General features: G+C 39.6%; 1 protein-coding gene across 1 annotated transcript in view; it reads left to right on the forward strand.

Moving 5' to 3' along the window:
• KIF16B (kinesin family member 16B) overlaps positions 1-24,658 on the forward strand; it is a 3,706,250-nt gene that overhangs the window by 1,146,414 nt on the left and 2,535,178 nt on the right. The window contains exon 10 of the mRNA XM_044056090.1: positions 13,642-13,817. Within this exon, the coding sequence (XP_043912025.1) occupies positions 13,642-13,817 (176 nt within the window). The remainder of the gene's footprint in view (positions 1-13,641; positions 13,818-24,658) is intronic.

Raw genomic sequence — 24,658 nt, forward strand, 5'->3', positions numbered from 1 at the left:
TATTTTTTTTTCTTTCTTGCAAAGTTTCTGTCTTTTGGTTAATATAGAGATATTCGTTTGGGTCTCCAGTGAAAATTGGCAACAAATAAACTGTTGACACAAACAAACAAATTGGGGCACATCACCTTCACATTTGCAAACAGTTCTTTTAAGGTAAGACTTTGCCTTTACACCCACTTAAACCTATCAACTTTAGGATCATACCACTTTGAAGAAAGGGAGCAGTATGACAAGCTGAACTGCTTGACAAAGAATCTGTTGGTATAATAGCCTATTCCTCAAGCAGCACATTCCATATCTGTTCATTTTGTTGGTGTGAACTGCGAAGATACCTTTTCAAATGCCATTAAAAAAAAAAAAGTTATTAAATTCTTACATTGTAGATTGACATAGACAAACAATAATAGAAAACAAACCAAACAATAATAGAAAACAAACCATAGCAAACGTTTTTCATTTTCATGAATTATACATACATGTTTTCTTTTTAACAGTTCTCATTTATTCCAACATTACATACTGTTTTGTTTGTTTACATACTGTAAATTACTTAATTCCTGACTTTCTTTAAACATCACTCCTTCTCCTCTAGGACATTGCTCTGCATGCTTTGGTCCTACAGGTTCTACTTATTTCTATCTAGCTGACTTCTTCCCTTTTTGGAAGATTCCAACCCTAGTTACTTTAGCTTATTTGCAATGATCAGTGTTCAGTTGCAGTTGGTTTATTTATTATTTAATTACTTGACGTGTTAACAGGGAAAGTCCAACTGGGTCAGGAACACCTTTTTCAGCAGAGGCCCAGGAAGAAAAGCTCCACAACAGTAAAACATTAATAAAAAAACTATAAACATATTAAATGTACATGTGGGAATGTTGATTGCAATAAGTTATAGGCAGATAATTGGTATACATTTATAGTATAGGCATGGAGAAATCTCCTCAACAGTTAGGGTTCATAGGTGTTTACTAGGGTAACAACTACAAGGGTCTTTTTAATCCTAGCCATGCATCCCCAATCTCTGACAAGTTCTGATACCCTTGAAAAGTGTAAGCATGGGCCTGGGAGATGAACCATTTACAGATTACCTGTGTCCATTAGAGACATAGGTGCCAAACCAGGGATGAATTTCCAGTTTCCCATCTAATTGTCCAAGTTGCACTTGAATTGAGTTAGGAAGGAACTCTGCTTCACATGGATGGGGAGCCTGTTCTATAGATGGGGTAGTTTCTGGGATACACACTTATCTCTCCAGCAGGTCCTATTTATAGCACAGGCAAGGTTTAAGTCTTTAGAATGGGTAATTGTAGTGCTGTTTGTTTTGTGGGTATGCAGGAAGGTCCATCAGAGTGGGGGTCTGGCAATGCCCTGTATGCCAGACTCTGAAAATAAGGTACAGAAATATAAGTTTATACAGTTAGATTTTCAACTACAGTGATTTTTAGGTATACTGCTGGTATACATTTAGAAAAGGGATTAAATTAAAATAGTTAAGTAATATACATCAGTAAGACCAGCAGCTAATTTGCAGAGAATATGGAGGAGGTTAATATTTGTAGTCATGTTTCAAGGTCATAGTCATGTTTCAGTAAAGTTAGCTGCTTTGACTTTTGAAGAGATGTCTTTGAGGAGGTGCTAGAGAAGACATAAATGGGATGCAAAGGTTAATAGTAAGGGAGGAGTATGGATGCATAGTGGGGATAAGAAAGTACGTTAGATATGTCAAGGATAAAAGATCTAATAAAGAAGTTAAGCAGGAAAGTAGACTTTTGCAAGAATGAAATAACGTCTTTAGAGTGGGGCTATGTAGAAGCGAGAGGAGGGTGAGTTAGAAAATATAGGAGGGGATGGAAAGACTGAAGGGGTGGAGGGGTGAGGAAGGAAAAAGGGGAGGAAGCAAGTATAGTAGAGAGAAGGGGAAGGGGAAGAGGAGGGTAGGAACCGAGTTGCTAAGTAATATTGGAACAGGGGCAGATACTTGTTTCTAGAAGGTAGTTTTTTAGTATTTTATTGCTCTGATCTTTGCTGGTCAAGCATTCCAGAGTTTTGCTTCAGTGTAGGTGTATAGACACTGTCCAGCTTTTTTGTTTGGTCTGTGTTAGGGTTACTAGTTTGTCTTCAGATCTGAGATCCCTGGTCGGGTATATAGGTTTGGAAGAGTGAATTAAGAGCAGGGCAGTTATTAGGTTGATGTATAACTTTGTGTGCCATATCTAGTTGTAAGTAGTCTAGGAGATGTGGAAGTTTGAGCTAGTTGAGGACACTGAGAGTTGTGCAGTGGTGTTTGCAACAAGGTGCATTTATAGCAAATTTAGCAGTTTTATTATAAAAGGGCTTCATGTTTATTCTTTAGGGAAGTGCGAATGTTGGTCAGAATGGGAGCACTGTAAAGTAGGGAGGGGAGTAAGGTAAAGAGTGGCCAAGGTAGTTTTGGTGGTTGTATTCATGAAGTTTTTGTGCTGGTAGAGCATTTCTAGTCTGCAGTGAGTTTTTTTTTTTTTTTTTTTGGATTGCATTGTGGATATGTAGGTCAAAGGAAAGTTTGTTTTTGGCCACTCCTTGTAGTTTGGATTGAGAAACAACTTCTATTTGAGTATTTAGTGAAAAGATCTTAAAGTTGGCTTAGACAATCTTGGGTGTAAATAAAGAAGAGTTAGTTTTGTTCAGCAGGAGCTGTACATTCTTTAACCAGGTTTCAGTGGAAGAGAAGGCAGATTGGGTTAGGTGCAGAAGATGTTTTATGTTGGAGGAGGAGATGATGGTTGAATCATCAGTGTATTAGATTAGGGAGCTTTGGTGGGTGGCGGTGTGGAGGCTGTTAATGGAGAAGTCTAAGAGCAGTGGTCTAAGTATGGACCCCTGAGGAACTCCTGTGTCATTTGGTAGATAATGGGAGAGACTTCCCTGCCATTTTATGCATTGTTGTCTTGTAAAGGAAAGACCAAGGGTAGAAAGTTTTTATAGTAGCTTTGGGTGGGAAACTGTATCAAAAGCCTTAGATAGATCAAGAAGTATTACTAAGGTTAGTAGTCTGGCATCTCATGATTTGTTTACTCTATCTGTGAAGGAGATTAATGTAGTATTTGTACTGTGTGATGGTCTGAAGCCATGTTGGTGGGGGTAGGTAAATTGTTTTGAAGAGTATGATTAAGTAGTAGTTTATGTATACATTTTTCTAACAGTTTGGATAAGGGAGATAGGATAGCAATGGGACTGTAGTTGGTAATGTCATTGTACTTTGCCCTTTGTGTAAGGGGGTTATAATGGATTTGTTTACATAGGGTGGGGATGCATGATTCAAAGATGGATTGGTTAAGTACACTGACAGGATAAGCTGTAGCATCTGCAGCATATTTTACATATTCTGGTGGGAGGTTGTCAGCAGAGGGATTTTAGTTTAAGGAGTAACCTATGAATGTAGTGAGTTGGTACAGGTTGAAGCGTAAGGAGAAAGAGATTGGTCAGTTGTACGTGTGTCGTGTGGGGTAAAGGAAGGAGATGATGAGCATTTTGTGTTAGCTTGGGAGAGGCTGGGGTGGTGAATGGGGTGAGGGTTTGAGTTTGTTGGAGTGATTGGGTAGTTTGAATACACTGTCTATATAATGTTTGTTGAATGTACTATTTGGAATGGAGTTTTATCGGTGGCAGGAGATGGATTTTCTTTTGTCCCAGGGGTGAGGAGTAGAGAAATAGTATGCCAGAATTTTTTTTCGGTTGTTTTTGTGGGAAGTTAGTTGTTGGGAGAAATAGGGCTTCTTGTCATTGTAAGTTTTTTTGCTTGGTTGTGTAGCTGTAGCTGTTTGTATTTTGGTGAATTATGTCATGTTTGTTTCTTTGCCATTCTTGCCAGGCTTTATCTCTTGTTACTAGTAAGATTTTGGTAGACGTGGTTAGCCAGGGAGCATGATTATTTTTTATTCTTTTTGAACGGAGTGGGGCTAGATTGTTAAGAGTATCTAGAAATATTTTATTGAAGTGGCTGACTTCATCTAATGGTAGGGTTTTTAGTATAGACCAGTTTATAGCTTTTAGTATTAAATTAAAGAGATGTTGGTTGAAGTTAGTCATGTTGCGGGAGGTTTTATAGATGTGTTTTTAGGAAGTGTGAGTCATGTTTCTATAAGTGTAGGTGGGCTTGTGGTCACTTAAAATATCTGGTAGTGTTCCAGAGTTGAAGTATTTGTGGGGATCTGAAACCAGGATCCAGTCCAGAGTAGATCCTTGGTTGCAACAAGTTGAGTAAATCCATGTAGATTTATGCTGTCGGTGGGGTAGTCGGAGATTAGGTTTTGCCATTTACCATTGGTGTCTGCCATGATGATGGTTTCATTAGATATGTTTTCTGACTTCCAGGATAGGATATCTTCCAATATTGGGATGTTGTTCCCAGGTGGAATGTACAGGACTATGATGAGCAGTTGTTTGGTGTTATTTATTATTAAGGAGGCTAAGAGGATTTTGGCAGTACAGAAGGAGGGTATGGGTTTGGGATAAGGAAGTATGGTAACAGTATTGGGATAGTTTAAGGCTACACCTTCCCCTTTTTTATGAGTTTGGTCTGCTCTTATAGGATCATAGGAGGCTACTAGGCTAATGGCTCTGGGGCCTGTACAAGCCTAGCCAAGAGTTTGTTCCTGAAAAAGAAACCTCAATCAGCACCTGTTGCCCCTGTCTGTGAGGGACAAAGGTGGAACTCCTAGGACACATTTGTGGTTTCCCATCCACTCATCAAGGTTGCTCTTGAAGAGGGTCAGCGAGGTATTCTCTTTGACATGTATGGAAATGCTGTTCCAGAGATGGGACAGCCTCTGGGAGACAAACCTGTCTCTCCAGCAGATTTTGTTGATGTCTCATATTAGATTTAGGCCTATCGAGTGGGTAATGTGCGAGGAGTTAGACTTAAGGATATGGAGCATCTCTAGTTGGAAAGGGTCCGATATTGCCTTGTAGATGAGAGACAGATCACTTCTGAGCAATCTGTATGATACTGAGTAAAGTGATAGTGATTTGAGCCTCTCTGCATAGGACAGGTTCTGGAGGCCATGGATGCTCTTTGTGTGGTATTTATTTGCCCTCTCCAGTTGGTACAGGTGTTTGGAGAGGTGCATACCAAATGGGGCATTATACTCGATTATAGATCTAATGATGGAGGTGTACGGAGAGGTAATGACCTCCTTTTATCTGGATGCAATCCCTTTACTTATGAGATGAACCAAGTAAAAGGCTTTTCTGACCACTGCCGCCACATGATGGTCAAATGTGAGATTGTTGTCAACCTGAGTACATAGGTCTCTCACCACAGGTTGTGTGCTTAGGGGGTTGCCAATGATGTGGTAATCAGTAGGGGCTATGTTTTTGCCAAATGCTATGATAATACACATTTTTGCGTTTAATTTAAGGCCATGGCTTTGGCGCTAGTTATTTGTAGCTGTGAGACCCTCTTGCAGTATGTTAACATCATTTGGGGAATCAGTGACAACACCCAACTTAGTCATCTGCAAACTTGGTCAGTCACAGGCCCTTTGTCTTTGCCTGGACTTCTGAGACATAGATGCCAAACAGTAGGGGTCCCAGGACAGATCCTCGAGGAACACCACTAGTGACAAGTCTGCTGTCGGAGGTGATGGCACCTATTTTGACCTTGTGGGTCCTAGCTGTGAACCAGTTGGCCACCCATCTGACGAGACAGGGATTAACACCAAGTTGTGTTAGCTTTTCATTGATGCCCAAGTGAGGGATTGTGTCAGAGGCCTTGGCCAGGGCAAGGTAAGCTGTCTGCACTGACTTCCCCTCATCCAGGGCTTTGGTGATGGTCTCAAAGAAGTCTACTAGGTTCAATAGGCAAGATCTGCCCCTGACAAATCTGTATTGGGTGAGGTCAAGTGCTTGGAGATTGCCTATGTCCTTGTTTATGAGATCCGTAATAATACATAGTTTTCTGTGTTAGTAGCGGCACCACCTTTTTGCAAGGGGATGACAATGGTGGGTCTCTGTGGTTGAATATAGTGCTCAATGGTGAATTTAGTTCTTGCCAGAGATGGGACAGGATACAGCTTGGGTTACTATCAGGTCCCGTGGAAGTTGTGTTCTTTGCCTTGGACAGGGCCTTTAACACTTGATCTATGGAGATGTGAGGTGTGGAACAAGTATCTGGGGATGTCGACTGGGACTTGGGGGTAGGTGAAGTTTGGGACTTTGGGGGGGGGTGGTAGGTGAAGTTTCAGCTAGCAGGTTGGCTAAGACAACAGGATCAATGTAAATGGTACCATTAAGTACAAATACGGAACATACTTGGGCTTTGCCATGAAGGTTCCTAATGTAACTGAAGAAGGACTTGTGGTTTGTCTTTGTTTTGGAGGCTAGTTTCAACTCATAATTGGCTTTGGAGGTTTTTACTAGTGATCTAATTTGCTTGTTGAGGCAGAGGAGGGAGTTTTTTGGGTTTGAAATTTGTTCCTTTTTACCCCTGGACAACAGTTTCTTCTTTTGTTGTAAAGCCTGTTGAAAGAGGATGTCCACCAGACAGGTTTGTGTTTCCTTGAGGAGCAGGTTTTAGTTCTGTGGGGTATGGCTGAGTCCATGCAGTTGTACAGGTGCTTGTATACTGCATTGGTGTATGGTTCAGCAGAGTTGTCTGAATCCTCTGTGGGGGGAGGTTGTGTGAAGCTGCTGATACCTTCCCTTAGCAGGTTATAGTCAGCTTTTGAGAAGTTGTTCTAGCCTGGTTACAGCTGGGAAGGGGTTGGGTGGGATAGAAACATCAAATGAGACAGACAGATAGTCTTATCTCACCAGGGAAGAAGATACTATGGGAGTGGTGCAGTGGTTACCCATGTTGGTGAGGCCCAAGTCCAGTATGTTATCTCCCCTTGTGGGGAATGAGACCAACTAGTCATGCGTTAGAATTGATGAAGTCAAGGATCATTGGGTGAGTGTATTAGTGCAGGAATAGTTCACCCAGTCTATGGATGGGTAATAGAAGTCAGGTGGGTGTGTGACCCGTGATGTGGATGGTGTGGTGTTTGTGCTAGGAATCTCCTCTTTGTCAGGAGTACTGACTTTGGTGTTGAGAGAGCATAGATTCCAGCTTACTGATGTAGATGCATTTCTCACAAGTAGAAGAATTATGTGCTAGGAGAAGGGGACTGTCCATGAACATGCGGCAGTTGATGCCGTCTCATTATGCCCATGTCGACCAGGTTGGCAGGGGCAACTGATGGGAATTGTCCAGATATAGTGCTCTGAATACTTGGCAGACTTATGGAGAGCAGGGTTTGATAAGGGTTTGTCCACAAAAACCCTAAATGTAAAATAACTGGCCTGAAGCACAAGTGCCAAAACCAAAACTAAGATGCTTAGAGTAGCAGACAAATTTAATCAGGCTACTAACAGGCAGTAATAAGTGCAGAATAAGAGCACTTGAACACTTTAGAGCACACAGAACAGAAAACTAAGGTAATAAAGAAGGTAGAAGACTGTTATAGCAAGAGCAGCTGAATTATTATGTTGTAACTTAGCGGGAGTAGTTCAGTATCTTTAATATGTGGCTCGAGCCATGTTCCAGTTACTGCAAATATGTCAGTGGAGTGTTGAGATAGCCATACATGGAATTCTGTAGTTTGATTGTCAATACTGCACAGATTGAGTGATTAAAAATAGATTTTTAAGGGAAGAAGTTTGGTAAGAGGTAGGGTTAAAAGTGGGACCTGGGTTGGGATGGATGTCACCACATTGGACTAAATAGGAGTAGAGTATTGAGTGGTACTTGAGGAGGGTAGGTAGCTTTGATTAAAAGCTTTACTTTTGTTAAAAGTGAGGGGGTGTCAGTTTAGGGGTGGCTTGTTTAATTTTATATTCGGTGAACAACAGTATGTGAGAATCAAAAAGACTGGATGATATATTAGAAAAGGTATCTGCTTTCTTTTCTAGGGAAGTATTGGATATGGTAGACTTTTCTGTTCTCAGGATGTTTTGGGGGTTCAATGATATGCTATGTATAAGAATTCATAGAGAGCAATGAAGGGGAGTTTGATAGGATTGCAGTGAAACTTGATAAAGAATTTAATAGATGGCAGAAAAGTAATGAGTATGTGCAATGGCATAGGCTGGGTGGGGGGTGCAGAGTGATGAGATATGGGAGGTGAGAGTGGTATGATTCTCTAGAAGATAATTGTAAGTATGGGATTTGGTGAAAACTTATTGGAAGTATGTGATTAGATGAGAGAGATAATTGGTGGTGTTTGGGTCATGTATTGAAGGGGAGGAGATAAGGTAGGTATAAATGTTATCGATATGGGGCTGGGTTGGAATGGTGGTAGGGTAGGGGAGCAGAGTGAGCCTGAGTGTAGCAAGGGTGACTGGAGCAGGGCTACACCTGGCTGGAGCTGCTCGCAAAGGCGAAGTCATTTTTCAGTTAAGGTTTAACTTAAGAAGAAAGATAAAGGGAAATAAAGGAGAAGGAAAGGAAGGTAGTCCGGATCAGGGATTTTTAAAGAGCAGAGCATGTAGAAGTGAGATTTTGGGTAAGGCAAAGTAGTAGTAGTAGGGAACTCAAATAGAGGAAGGAAAGTCCAGAAAAAAAGGCAGCAGTAGTGAAACCAACTAGATAGTATTTTGTTTGGCAGCCAATAGTATTAAACTTAGTATGGCCTTAATACATCTGAGTAATTCAAATCATATATCCCATATCAAAAGAATATTTTTTGGAGTTGAAACCATTTGCTTCCCCAATGTTTCTGACCAGGTACTTTTGTACTCTATGGGATATTTTCAAAATCTGGCCAATTCGTTACATTCCCAAACACATGTTTCCAGTTACTCTTCTGTGCCCCATTACATTTCCAGCTTCTGCTAGCTACCCAAGGTAAAATTTTAATCTACTTGGGGTATACAAATCCATGTGCAAGCATTTCCAAGCAAATCCTAAACAAAGACTTTGTTGCGTTATTAGAAGCCATACCAGTGTCCTCATTTTGTTCTTTTGTATATTACCTTTTATTCTTTCTTCCAACTTTACTGATTAAGCATAATAGTTATCTTGCAATATTTCATACACCCTACTAATTTAATTATTTTTAACATCAACTTCTGTTCTAGACTCCATTATAAACTCCACCAGAGCTGCTCTTTCCCTTATTACTCTGTCAGTCTCTGATGTGGAAGGCAAGTTCTAGCCTGCAGCCAAATTTCTGCTTGGCCTCATCCTATTCTGTCACCTTTCCCTCTCTAGTTATTTGCCCTCAAGTCATTGGATCCTTTACTAATTTTCTCCAATACATATTTTCTATAATATTACTTGCAGTTGTTCCTATTTGTGACAAAATGAGGTACTGCCAGCACAGCTGGCTGGAATTTTTGTAAATTGTTTTCATTGGGTGATTTGAATTTGGCCATGTATATAAAGGGCTTTGGTGTGTTAGTGTTTGTACATCTGATGAAGTGGTAGACGAAAACGTAGTGTGGAATTTTATCGTTTATGTTTTGGAGAGCCTTTATTGCTGCAATAAATTGTTTACCCATGTAGAGTGTGCCTGCTTTTGGTTACCATCGTGTTGCTGAGGACTTGGTTATTGGTTTTATACAGCGACGTTTTCTCTTTTTCTGGTAAATAATTATATGTCATCTGTGAATATCAAACTGATTTATACAAGATTCTGATGTGACAAATGTATTAAAACTGTATGTCATGTGTATATCAAACTGATTTGTGCAGACGTTTGTGTTGAAAAGGTATTTGTAAAGTGCTTCTGTTTGAAATGTATCCACAGTGTGTCCTACTGGAGAGAACAGAAATGTACATGCACTGTTTATTGTAACTGTTTAAATGTATATGTTTTAACAGAGGAAACTGGCAGATGGGAAGTGAGCCTCAGTCCAGCAAATTTTAAACATATCTGAAATTAAATCAGTTTATTGGCTAGGCCATAAAGATGCTATTTCACAGGTTTCAGTGCAGCCAGAGACACACAGTATGTACTAGGAAGCTTTTTGTATTGTCTTTGGGGTGAACTAATTACTACTCTGGAAGTGTGGAGGTATGCAATTGTTTTAATGACTTCCAGCACCTGGCAAAGATCTGACCAAAAGCCCTTGTGTGTGTATTTTTACAGGTAGGTGCTAAGTCCTGCCAGCTTCCAGCAATGGGGGGGGGGGGGGTTTGCATTGGAAGTGGAAGTCAGATGACCAGAAGTGCTGTCATTCTGCAAGCTATCTCAGAAGGAATATTTTAGATATTATTTTGAGAAGTCTGTTAGTGAGACTGTACATTCTTATGTCTTGGGCCTGACATCAAGAAGAACCATTCACCACATCATCTTCCTTGCTCTATTAAGTAAGAGGGAATAGGAACTCTCTCAGATACAGTCAGGAATATAGTGAAGCTTAGTTCAGATATTGTTCTTATTTGTCTGAGCCTCTCCTTCAGTGTTATTTTAAATATTTCCTGTGATTTGAACTCTGATGTCACTTTGAATATATACTTAGTATTTTCTTGTTTTTTTATTATTTATTATTAAATATATTTAAACATTTCATTGTGGCTGATCTTTGTAGAGATATTTGTGGCTGATATTTGTAGAGATATTTAAGTTTTGAGAGTACTTGTATATTTATTTGGTGACACTGTGTGGGCACTCCTAATGGCCTTGCTCTTGGTCAAACTACCATTTGTATTAATATTAATATTGCACAGTAAAATTGGTCACCCTTTGTTAAAGGCTTTAAAGTAGCTGGCAAGGGGTTCTGGTCGCAGTGATGTCTACCTTATAGTCAGGGCAGAAGGGGGCATAGTTAGTAAACCTGTGCCAGTCTTTCTCAGGTAGGTTTTGTGTGTGTGTGTGTGTGTGTGTGTGTGTGTGTGTGTGTGTGTGTGTGTGTGTGTGTGTCAGTTACTTGGGCAGGGACACAAAGCACTTGTTGGACAGAGAGAGTGTTGGAGTACTTGGCTTGGAACCCTGGCTAAGGACTCAACTCTACAGGTGTGCCAGTGGGTAGTCTTATTAGGGCTATGCAGAAAGGGGGAGAAACCAGCCCCAGACTGACTGTGTTCCCTGTGTGCTTGTAAGGGAAATTTTGCTTGGTTGTGCTTGATACAGAGAGCTTCATCTGGAGATACTGTGTGTGTACCTGTTATTCCCCCAGTGAATGTCCCCCCACCAGTGCCAATGGTGAGGATTAAGGCTCCTTGATTACTGGCCCAGAGGTGGAGGGTCATTACACTATTGATAAAATATCCTGTCTCCACTCCCATTTTGGCTTAGTTCTTAGAACACTTTAACCTACTTTATGAATATAATATTATGTAATATTCTGTGTATTGGTTGTTCTCCTTAAGGCCCTACATTCAAATTATTTCTCTCTCCTTACTTCTCACCCCCCCCCCATTTCATTTTCATCCTTTTCCATTTTGATTTATAACCTTCGGCTTCACAAGCATGCCTCCTAATAGGGGATATTCATCCATCCAACCACTCCACAACCCCTTTTTCCCATTTTTGCACATGGGGTTGGGGTGCAGCATTAGCAGTGACGGTCATCTAGAGCCAATGTTCTACTGTGAGGTGGCTAGCTCTGACACTGTTCATTTTAGGTATATAACCTCAACAGAAAAATAACTTGGTAACCAAAACTATAGAAATAAAAAGTCTGCCACACACAACCACTCAACCACCACCACATAACTAAGCCATTGGTTTCACAAAGTGTTTTATTTTTTTAAGCGCTTTCAGCCACGTAAAAAATGGACCTCATTTTAAGCAACTGAAGAAAATGAAGAATAGCACAATCTATAAGAGAGTCTTGGACCATTTGCGCCACTGCCTACCATGGTGCTAAGCTTGCATTTGTGTTCATTGGAAAGATGTATGCTTTTGAAGAAAATCAAGAGAGAAGGAGGAGTATAGAATGTGGTTAAACAATGTGTTCTGATTTACTGTTACAGTGGCCTGTCCTTGAAGATCTACTCTTATGATAAACATCTTACAAAACTGTATTTTCTCTTTCCTTGCCCTACTCCTTATTGCATTGGTGCTTGGGATTTTTAAGTAGACTGATACAAAGGTATCACCAGCAGCACCTGCACTTCCCCACTCATTCCCATTCATCATGTGACATTCCATTTTTAACTCAGGATTCATCCATGAAAATGTTTTGTGTCCCATCTCTCTACAGACTTTAGGGTAAGGAGCACGTTCTTTATTTTTCACTGTTAACTTTCCTTAAAATGTCTTGCTTCTGTAGCACAATTCTGCAGCTCTTATTCTGTGAGAACTAGTCTACTAGCTAACCCCATCCATTACAACATATTCCTTTCCTGGGAGGCAGGTCCTAGAAACATATGCCTAACTGAAAGTCTCTCTCGATACATTTTCAAATTATGTCAGTCAGAGGAGGCAGTGAACTGTTAATGAGCTGCTTCTGTGTAGTTCAGGGTTTGATGCTCAGCCTCCATTTGCCAGCTGTGTAACTCTGAGCATATCACTTAACCAGACAGTGCTCTAGAGAAATTGAGAAACTGGGCTAGCCTCCTGAATGGTATCCTTAACCCACATGCCTAGTAACTACCTACGAACCTAAGCCCTTTCACAGAGTCAAGCATAAACAACTGTGCCCATCACTGGGGGCTCCTTTATTACACAAAAATGTTTCCCTGAAGCCTTTCAGAACAGCTGTCCTTTTTAACAAGGGTGAGGTGGTAAAAGAAGTCCCTCTAGGTGGATAATTTAAAACATGGTTTATCAGATATCAGGCAAAGCTTTCCTTTTTGGTATCAGAATATATTAGGCTTGTACTAGAGTTGCATATAAAGCTGTAGTCATACAAGTTATTTTAGTGGAGAGTTAAAAAGTTATCACTTGTAAATCTGATTTGTTTATTGAGATACTCTTCCATAGACCTTCAGACTAACTGTAACAGAGTTTTGATTCAGAGTTTTATAAAGTTTGTTTTGTATTTAAGCTGTACTGCTCAACTTGGCCTTTGGATACTTTCCCCAACCTGCATGGGTTAGCCTACCCCTGAGAAAATACTGTATGCTGAGATCATACCTGAGGTGTTAATTAACAGGTAGTAGTGCCATTTTGTGGGTATGTATAAGTAAGTCAGGTGGCACAACACATTGCCTCCACTCCAGAATAGATTCCTTTCCAAGTAAAGGGATCAGATGAGCTCTTTTTACTTGGTGTGCACAGCTCACAACTTCAAATTCTCATTCCTAAGATTTTTAGAGCAAGAACCTTTCCAAATCATGAGAGTTTAAATTTGTAGCTCTGAAAATGTGCCAAAACGTCTGTCTATAGAGTCAGAGTACATAACTGTGTCCCTGTTTTACTTTCCTGTCTAATCTGCAGGTAGGTGAATAAAAGTATATGCTATAGCACTTGAGATATATTCCAACATATAACACTTCCATTGCAGTTGATATAAAGCTGCATTGTGATACTTGGTTGTATTTTCAAATTACAAATTGTCATGTTTTATCGTGCATTGTAAAATAGAATAAGGCTTTGTGTTCTGGTAAAACAATGTTTTGTTACCTTTATTTTATTGCGCGTGCATGTGCATGAGTGTTTGGGGAAGGATTTGTATTTTTTTTTTTAGTCACAGAAAAAATTTGATACTTATGATTCAACTTCACTCTTACAGCTATTTCACCTGCTGATATCAATTATGGAGAAACTTTAAGTACACTTCGCTATGCAAATAGAGCCAAAAATATCATCAACAAGCCTACCATTAATGAAGATGCCAATGTCAAACTCATCCGTGAGCTAAGAGCTGAAATAGCTCGATTAAAAGCTCTGCTTGCTCAGGGGAATCAGGTTAGTTTTTTTTTAGCTTGGGTTTCCAATTATTTTCATTTAGGTAATGGCATTAATTTTTAGACGGTAATGAGATAATTATCTTTCCTACATTACATTGATTTGGTTTGTGTAAACAAGGACTAAACCAAGTAATAAATTAAGTAACTGTCGAGTGTGCAGAGAATAATGCTTTGATATTTTTTTTTTTTTACAATTTTATTTATGGCTGTCACAGACCAAAGACATGAAATTTAGCATTTTCTTCATTTCATAAAAACCTGTTTTGTTTAGTGTGTTCATAATACATGGAATGGAATCTGTGAACTAAACACATGTATCCAGATTACATTTTTAACTTTGTATAAATGGAGTTTGAATGGCCATTCATGGCAGAATGCATGTTTAGTCCGGTTTGATTCATTTTGTTTTAATTTAAATATATTTTCTCTGTGGGGGTGCCTGAATGATTTCTAGAATAGTTTACCATACATCTGCTGCTGGTCAGTTATTAATCTCTAAATATTTAGTATCAGTTCCAAGATCAAAATCTGAAAATCTTTATGGAAAAGAGTATGCTGTACTTTATGTATTGCAGCAGGTCATTTCAGTTTGTTCATTGTATGGCAGGCCTTGAGAAGCAACATGTAAAGGTTCTGTTGACTAAAGACATGATAGAAATGGAATTTGAGAATTTAGAAGTCTGGCAGAGTAACATCTCTTTTGTGCATCTCTGTGTATAGTATACACATACACACATGTGCGTGTACACTGACATGAAAAGACACACACACATAAATATTTTTTTATTTTATATATGCTTTCTTGACGGAGGAAGTCCCACTAGGCAGAGCCAGATCTTGGACAAATGGGGCCCTTGGCAGGGGAATGGACAGCCACCCCAGTCATTCTGATATCTCATGACTTATCCCCCCTCCAGTTACCATAAACAGTGCTCAAAACTGTCAGCATACTTTTTTTTATTTTTGAAATAAAGACAGAGATATGGATTTAATTAAAACTTTTAATTTAAATTTCCTTTGTTATACAGGTTAGTCACACCAGGCTAGTAATGCCTTTCAGGCAAGCCCCTTTGTAGTATTTATACTACTAGGGGAAATTTGGCCAGAGAATTGGGAAACTTCACCCTACTATTTTTGATAGCTCAAGTGGATGTAAAAGATCTCCCAGCACCTATAATTAACACAGAAAATTGAGCCTCAGTTTAACATCTCATCCAATGGATGACACACTCAGGAGTGCAAGACCCCACCTATTAAGTGTACTGCAGTATCAGCAGTACATCTACATGTTGTGATAATAGAACCCACAGGGCTTCTGCACCAAAGGCAAGTATGCTACCTATTATACTAGTAACACTGCTTTGAAATCTCTAGCACAAAGACTGACAGACATTTGCACATTGAAAACTGACTTAGCATGAGCAACAGTAAATGTTTCTTCCTTTGAAATTCACATTCCTTGAAAATGCACCCCTGTAATTTTGAAGTTTTTTTTTTCATTAAGCAGTGAAACAAAATGAACCAGGAAAAGATAAAATTACTCATTTCAGCAAATTTGAGTCCGCTCTGATAATTAGGTGAGCAGTCTGGTAGTTTGTGTAGAGGGGATTAAGGCTGTTGTCTGCTGTAGCCAAGGTACATCGTTTGAGGCTGAGCAAGCTAATTAAGTAAATTGCCATCCCCTAACTTGGGCATTATACACACAGACATGCACACACCACTGATTAACTAGAACACTCTGTTTCCCATCCCTTTGAAAATGAAAGCAACAGCAGTTCTCTGGCCCAATGTGCGTTCTTGCAGCAGTTCCAAGGTCTCCAGTCCATACAACGTGCATTCCAAAAGGATGGAAGCCCCATGTTCTCCAGTTGGAGCATGCATTAAAATCTCATGCTTTGCTATGAGTGCACCGTACTAAAGATGTTTGATGTAAGCACAGAGTCCATCTTTAAAAAATATAAAGAGATGCCAGTTATAGACTTAAATGTCCTTCCTTAGATCACCGCTGCAGTATTCCTGTACCTTATGGGTTATCCTGCTTGAGAGTAACTTGACAGCCAGGGTACCATAACCAGATATAACCACCTTGACACTTTCTACATCCAGCATATGACCTGGTCTATATCACATTATCGAAAAGTGACAATATCTAATGGCTGAAATATCGAATATGCCGTTCTTCGAAATGTTTTTTGTGAGATTGCAGTGCAGTGAGGATTGGAAAGTTTGCCCTTTCCTCACTGTAGTGCGATCTTGGAGTTGGTATATATAATTAGCGGGGGGGGCTGTGCCCCCCCCCCCCAACAACGGTTTCGATGAACGGCATGTTTGACATTTCAGCCATTCAATATTTTCACATTTCGATAATGTGATATAGATGCTATGACCTCAGCCCACAGGTATAGGGGTACATATGACAGTAGGATTCTTACACTGTCTTGCCACCAGTCCAAACCCAGAAGCTTTGCTGACATCTGTATGAATATTGCATTGTGTTGCAGCCATTGCCAAAGCTTGGTCAAATTAAGCACTCCATTGTTTTATCTTCTTTATCTTACTCTGATCATTATTTTTTTTTTGTTTTCATGTCAGCTATGAGAGGGAAATGTGACAATGGAAGGCAGATTCCTTACAAAGACCTCCACTCTGTTTTGCTTAGGGGCTGAGCAGGATGATTGTAACCCTTAATACTAGGTTAATGTTTCTTAATACAAATTGGAGATCCAACATCTCAGGAGCCTTGCTTTTTCCAAAATGGTGTAACCCTCGACACACCCAAAGAGAAGTTAAAAAAAAAATTAAACTGGATACTTTGGCTGCCCAGTCTGGCTCTGTGACATACCCATTGAGTTGAGTCCACTGTACATCTGAGCTCTGCTGAGAAATTAATTAGCTACCATGACCCCAACATGGCTGATATGGAGTGTCTTAATCAGGTGTCTGACCAGGCTGAATCTCCTACCACTGTGTGAGAGATGGGGGAATCCCAAGGTGTTTATTTCAGGGGGACCAACTCAGATCTTAGTTCGATAAGCGTCTCCATATCAAAGTCCAATAAAGTCCCAGTGAAAAAGAAGAAACAACAAAACCTGTGTGCCCCGTCCTCTTTGGATGACCCATGAGAAGGATTTTTCGCCAGGCTTATGTAAAGCTATTTTGTCTTTGAAGTTTCCTTTCTTCATTTCTCTCTTCCTCTTCACTTGCCCTTCCACCTTTGAAAAGGCAGCATGAATCTTTCTCTGGGAAAGAGAGGAATCAAATGTAGATGAGGGCCCAATGACCTTTTCCTCCAAATACAATTTAATGGACATCTGACCTCAGATGACGAGTATATATTATCACTAGCTTCCCCACTACACAAGATTTCCTTTGAGAAACCATCTCCAGAATGATGCAGCATTTGGATTGGAGTACTAAACAAGTCTCAAATGTACAGAAAATATACTATGAATTATTGGAAGTAGGGACCCCTAAGCCTTCAGTTGTGCTTCCTGTCCTCAAAGCCTTTTTGGATAGCTTTGCTTCCAGTTCTTCTAATTCAGATTCATAGCTTTTACACTTAAGAAACCATACAGGTTCTAAAAGTTGCCTAAGGACATGAAATTCCAGTACAAAAATCCAGTACCATGTCCGTCAGTTGTCTCTGTCTACTAAGAAACCCACCTAATCCTAAAGCAGACACTGCAGTTATTTCCCATTTTCAAAACTGCTTCTGCTAGACACATTGCCAGCACCAATCCCATTATCTCTGACCATTTACTCTGCTTCCAGTCTAACTTTCAGAATTTGAAACTGTTAGTCTCATTTGTTAAAGTTTTTACTTCTCTATTTGTAGAAAATGAATAAGCTTGCTGATAACCATTCCTCTTTCTAGGCAACAAAATCCTTGAATGACTCTCTTTTTCTGCCTCTCATGTTATAAGCATGCCTTAAAGTGTTCTTATGATGTTACCGATACTGTACTGTCTTCAGAGCTGCTGCTTCTGGATCAGTCATGAGAAGATTTGCTTAGTTATCTTATCAAAATCTTTCTGAGGATGTTAAAACAGAAATTTGAAATTCACCCATGGAAAAAGTTGTATTTGGCCCTTCTACAAATGAGTACTTAAGAGGTTTAGTGAGGGGGAAGTTGATAAACCCGTATCTTCCAATCTTTATTTTTTAAAGCAAATGAAATGTTTTCTTCTGGTGCAGCTCCCTTTTTAATAAGCAATTGGAGCAGTAAGGTGTTTCAGGGGCATTTGGTGCTGATCATGGAAATACGGGTAGAACTTGGCTAGGCTTGTAGGGGCCCTAGGGCCATTAGCCTAGTAACATTCTATTATCTAAATAAAACTTTAAAAAGCAATGGCAAGACAGCTCCAAAAAACTAGGGAAAGCTTCTCAGAATAAAGGACAGTCCAGAATGTCAAACCAAATATTGACCATTTCAAGTTCTGTTTCCCACCCTGACAATGTGTCCTCCCTATGTCTGTGTGTTCATCTTCCCTTGTGACACCACTTTCTTGCAGACAGTTGGATTCTGAAAAAGTCATTCAACAGGGGAACACTTGGCAATGGGATTTCCTCCATGTCACCTTTCCCAATAAACAAAATTATCCTGTTTTTCTCCTGTTCTGGATTATATGTTTTCCTCAGGGAGTCATAGAACCAATACCTGCAGATCAAAGTGAAAAAAAATATTCAAGGATTTTTCTCGAGTCAAAGAAAGAAGAGATTTGGAGGCCTGTGCTAAACCTTTTCTTTCTCAGTCTTTCTGTAAAGGTTCCAAATGTCAAAATGTCCCTTCAGACCCTGTTACCTCTGGTTCAATTACTAGCTTTTAAGGTAGAGAGATATTGAAAAGATGCTTAGCATCACATACCAGTTGGCAAGCACTTCATATTTCTTTTTAAGATTTTCTGTATCTGGCTCACATTATCAGGTCTGTGTTAACCTTTAGACTAACTGGTTGGAAGGATATTTGCAAAGTGTCTGGCTCACTGCAAATTCCAAGGCATTCATATTTTTCTGTATTGTTACAGACCCTTATTCCAGTTGTCAGGAGTTCCAATAGAGTGTGCAAAATATTCTGTTCAGTGTGAGGTTTCAATCCAATTTACAGAAAAGTCTCTCATCCCATCTTGTGATATCTGTTAGATTCTGTCCTGGAAAGCACTTTTCTTCTCCCAGACAATGTAGAGCTGTTGCAAAAGTTCTTCTTGAGTTTCTCCACACAGAACTAATTATCTGCCAGGGAATTTCTCAGGATTATGGAATTCATGGCTTCTGTGATTCTTATGATTCCTGCCAGACTGAAAATTTAGTGGTACCTTGGGTCATTCTGGACTCGGAATATTCATCCTTTATCATTTAAGATCCTTGTCTTGCAGGAGAGAGGCTTTGTTTTGGGGAAAATCAGTTCTTCCAGAACCAGGTCACCCATTCTCACTTCCACCTTCTCTTCAGTCTCTCAGAACTGATGCTTCAGACATGACTTGGAGAGCAGTTTCAAAAGGGGTCAAAGTGCAAGCTCTGTTAAACAAGACAGGCAAAGCACATACATGTCAAGAGATGATGGTAGTAATAAATGCCTTGAAAGTTCTAAATCACAGCTTGTTTCAAGGAGATCTGCAAGTTTTCAGACAACACCATAGTGATGTGGTATGTAAACAGGGAGTACCCTTGTAGACTTGCTATGATAGTCTAGTAGGTGGCAGTTCAATTCTTTTTGACTCTTCAGGCTACATTCATTCTGTCAAAGCAAAACATTGTAGCAGGCAAACTGAAAAGGATTAGAACAGGTTCTAACAAATGGAAACTTCACCCTGTCATCTTGCAAGAATTGCTCCAACTGTGGGGAACAACTTAAGCAGATATGTTATGCTTCCATTCAGAACTGATAGATAAAGAAATACTGCTCATAGATCCCTTGCAGTTTGGCCTGGAAGACAGATGCCTTTTCATTCCCTTGGATGGGAATGTTCCTGTTTGCTTTTCTACCCTTTACACTGATGTACAATGTTATTCTAAAGATCCAGCAGGGCTGTCCAAAGATTCTGGTGGTTACCCCCCCTTGACTCAGGCAACTAAGTTTCTCCCTTCTTTTGAAAGTGGTCAAGGGCAATTACTTTAAGCTTCCCACAGACTGGATTTAGTCACACAAGGTGGGGAATTTGACTTCAGTTGACTGCCTGGTAATAGAATGAAGATACCTTTTTGAATTGTTTTTTCAGAGGATGCAGCAGGTAGCAGGTATTGAAGCAGGCAAAACATTGCTACTAGGAAATCATGTATATGTACAGTGGATATAAAAAGTATACACACCCCTGTTAAAATGCTAGGTTTTTGTGATATAAAAACTGAGACCACAATAAATAATTTCAAAACTTTTCCCACCTTTAATGTGACTTATATCCCATACAATTCAATTGAAAAACAAACAAATCTGTTAGGGGAAAAATATAAAAAATAAAAAATATACAATAAGCTGGTTGCATAAGTGTGCACACCCTTAAACTAATACTTTGTTGAAGCACCTTTTGATTTAATTACAACATTCAGCCTTTTTGGGTAGGAGTCTATCAGCATGGCACATCTTGACTTGGCAATATTTGCCCACTCTTCCTTGCAAAAGTGCTCCAAATCTGTCAGATTGTGAGGGCATTTCTTGTGCACAGCCCTCTTCAGGTCACCCCACAGATTTTCTATTGGATTTAGGTCTGGGCTCTGACTGGGCCATTCCAAAACTTTAATTTTCTTCTGGTGAAACCATTCTTTTGTTGATTTGGATCTATGCTTGGGGTAAATATCGTGTTGAAAAGTGAAATTCCTCTTCATCTTTCTAGCAGATGCCTGAAGGTTTTGGGCCAGAAGTGACTGGTATTTGGAACTGTTCATAATTCCCTCCACCTTGACTATAAAGCCTCATTCCAGCTGAAGAAAAGAAACCCCCAAAGCATGATACTGCTTCATGACCATGCTTCACCGTGGGGATGGTGTTCTTTTGGTGATGCGAAGTGCTGTTTTTGTGCCAAACGTACTTTTTGGAATTGTGTCCAAAAAGTTCAACCGTGGTCTCTTCAGACTATAACACATTTTCCCACATGCTTTTGGGAGACTTGATGTATTGTTTTGCAAATTTTAGTCGGGCCTGGATGTTTTTCTCTGTAAGAAAAGGCTTCCATCTTGCAACAATAGCCCATAGTCCAGACATACGGAGAATACAGGAGATTGTCACATGTAGTACACAACCAGTACTTGCCAGAAATTTCTGCAGCTCCTTCAGTGTTGCTGTAGGTCTCTTGGCAGCTTCCTTGACCATTTTTCATATTGTCTTTTCATCAGTTTTGGAGGGATGTCCAGTTCTTTGCAACGTCACTCTTGTCCAATACTTTTGCCACTTTTTGATGACTGTCTACACTGTGTTCCATGGTATATCCAATGCTGTGGAAATATTTTTGTACCCTTCTCCTGACTGATACCTTTTAACAATGAGATCCCTTTGATGCTTTGTAAGCTCTCTGCAAACCATGGCTTTTGCTGTAGCAGACAACTGAGTAAATGTCAGGAAAATCCTACTTGGACATCTGAATTTTATTTGGGGATAATCAGAGTCTCTCTAATTGATGGCAGGTGTGTACCCAAGAAGCCTGAATGCTGTAATTAAACCAAAAAGTGCTTCAACAAAATATTAGTTTAAGGGTGTGCACACTTATGCAACCAGTGTATTATACGTTTTTTATTTTTTTTCCCTTAACAGATTTATTTGTTTTTCAGTTGAATTCTACAGGTTATGTGTCACATTAAATGTGGGAAAGTTTTTGAAATGATTTATTGCGGTCTCATTTTTTTATATCACAAAAACCTGGCATTTTAACAGGGGTATGTACACTTTTCATATCCACTGTAAATGGAAAAACATTTCTGGTTGGTGCAGTTGTAAGAGCCTGGACCCTTTTAAGGCCCAACTACCTCTGGTTCTTGATTAATTGAGTGAGTTACTGTTCTCCTGTCTTTCTTTTTCCTTTGTCAATGTTTATTTATTAGCTATATCTGCTTGCCTGCCCTTGGATATCCCCCTTTTGTAGCATCATCAAGTTGAGCAGTTTTTGATAGGTATTTTGCACATCTGTCCATCTAGAAAGTAGATGTCTCCTCCTTGGGATCTTAACTTTGCTCTTGAAAGCTTAGTGTATTTCTTTCTGACTAAGGTCATCGGGCTGGACTGAGATTCTTAACATGAAAGCATGTCTGACTCATTGTTCTGACTTCACCTAGAAGAATAGCTGACTTACAAGCTCTTATGGTGAGTCAACACTACCTCATTTTCCACAAGGACAGTGTTTCTTTAACATTAGTCCATCTTTTATGTCTAAAGTGGTCCCAGAGTTTGCCTTAAGCCATTCTATTAAATCTTCCTATCTTTTGTTCTGATCTCAAGAACAAGGGAGAGAAAATTCTTCATACCCTGGATGTCCACAGTCAGCTCGGACACTACACAGACAAAACTCAATCCTTCCGGAAAGCTGATTAGCTGTTTATCCTCTTTGAAGGTAAGAGAAAAGTGCTAAAGCAAACTATTTCCAGGTAGCTGACTCATGCTATTTGTTCTTGTTTTTCTTACCAAAATAAACCACTTCTATGCAGGTTTAGGGCTCATTCCACTAGGGCTTTGGCATCTTTGATAGCTTTCTGGAAAAGGGTGGACTCTTGAAATGTCAGAGGCAGCAACTTGGTCCAATCTACATACTTTTACAAAGCAATCCAAACTGGATGCCTTTTCCAGCTCCAGAGCAGCCGTTGCTAGGACCGTTCTCCTGGGAATCCTGGTTTCTTAAATATTTATTCTCACTTTTTACCTTTTAAACTGTGATAATCTATCCATATAGCTTAGGCTACTGCAATAATGATATAATGTTGAACACAATACACTTGTATTGTATAAGTTAACTTACCATAACAGTATGTGGTCTGACAGATGACTGTTGCAGTAGCCTAGCCTTTACTGTCCTCAACCCCCTGTGTTTTTTTTTTGCTGTTTCTTTTGCCAGGATGTCAGTATTTTCATTTTTTCTTCATTTGCATACATTTTCCTTTCAGGACCTTTGCAACCCTTTTTGGGGGGTAGGAAAGCTTTGAGCTTTTTTTATGCTGTCATTTTATATGGGGCTCCTGTTGTGCTCTAGGTACAGTCTGTGGAGGGTGCCCCTTAGCTTTGAAAAGCTGGTCAGTATTAGTGGGGTATAAACCCATCTGCTGTTGTGGAATGTTACTTGCACAACTATACTTTCTAAAAAAAAAAAAAAAATTACTAGAACAAGCTGTAGCCTGTGAATGGAAATATGAACAAGAGACAAGTTCTGAAATGCTCAAGAAAGGTGTTAAAAATACAGCAGTAGTAAAATATTGTCTGAGATTCATAGAGCTCGGTCTATATTATATTAGTGAAAATCCTATTAAGCGAATACGAAAACACTGACACGTATTGCGCGAACCGTGAATATGCCAAACGCACTAAACCGGGAAATTCAAAAAGTCGAATCCCCATAGTCAGCCAACTCCACCTCCCACCATATACTGCCTACCCAAACAAAATAAATAAACCACATACATACACTAACCAAAACCCTACTACTAACCCTAAAGTAAATCACCAAAACCCTACTTCTAACCCTACACTAAACCTTACATACATTACTATCTATGCACTTGCCTTAACCCGTACCCTAACCGTATGGTCCATAACTATCGCACACTTACCCTACAGAGATATACCAAAACAAAATAACTAATCCACACGCATACATTTAACAAAACCCTAATTCTAACCCTACACTAAACCTTACATACATTACCTATCTGTCTATGCACTTACCTTAACCTGCACCCTAACCCTAAGGTCCTTAACTATCGCACACTTACCTTACGGAGCTATACGGCAGATGGGCCAAACATGACACTTTGACATTTCGAATTTTGCGGTTTTGGACATTCGGCGTTTCAGTGGTTCGCGCAGTACATGTCGCTCTTTTCGTATTTGTGCAAAAGGACTTTTGAGCATCTAAATGGAACCCATAGAGCTGTACAGTGCTTGTGTAGCTTAGTAGCACTGTGAGGCAGTGTATGCACTAATTGCATATCTAATGTAGGCAGGAATTTCTTGCAGGTAGCTATGCAGCAGTGTACCTAAGCAAACATTGCAGAAAATACAAAAGCAGACATATCTTTGCAGTTATTCATGTACACAGAAATGCAGGACACAGTTCATAAAGTAGCTTTTTATCACCTTGCTTGAATTGCACAAGAACCAAAAATGTTACTTTACAAAGCACTGCTGTTCAGAATAAAGCATTATATAAAGGCTATGCTGCACCGTGATGGCTTATCCCTTAGTAGGCTGACTCAGAGGTGCATAAAGCTGTACAGCCATAACGTATTTGCAGGTGCAGTGCTATGGTGTCCACATACATGCGTATATATATATATATATATATATATATATATAATGTGTGTGTGTGTGTGTGTGTGTGTCAGATGTATAAAAGTGAGAAGGGATGTATAGGAATTTAAGAAAAAGTTGAAGGCAGCAAGCAGAGGAGGCACAGAGAAGGACATTGTACAAGACTGTGCATTTTTGGGGGAGGCTCAACATCAGTTTGTTTTGTGGACAAAGTTCCCTTTTCTGTGATATAGAGATAGAGGAAGAAGGAAAGGGCATAAAGAAAAAAGGGAAGGGGCAGGTCATTGTGCATGGACAAGCAAATGTACAGAACAACACAGAAAGTAAGGGGCAAATGTGCATACTAAAATGGGGAATCATTGGGTGGATAGAGGGAAAACAGGGTAGACAAGTGGTAT

Source organism: Protopterus annectens, chromosome 1.part2 (assembly GCF_019279795.1).
Source record: "Protopterus annectens isolate FY-2018-M chromosome 1.part2, PAN1.0, whole genome shotgun sequence".
Taxonomy (NCBI): domain Eukaryota; kingdom Metazoa; phylum Chordata; order Ceratodontiformes; family Protopteridae; genus Protopterus; species Protopterus annectens.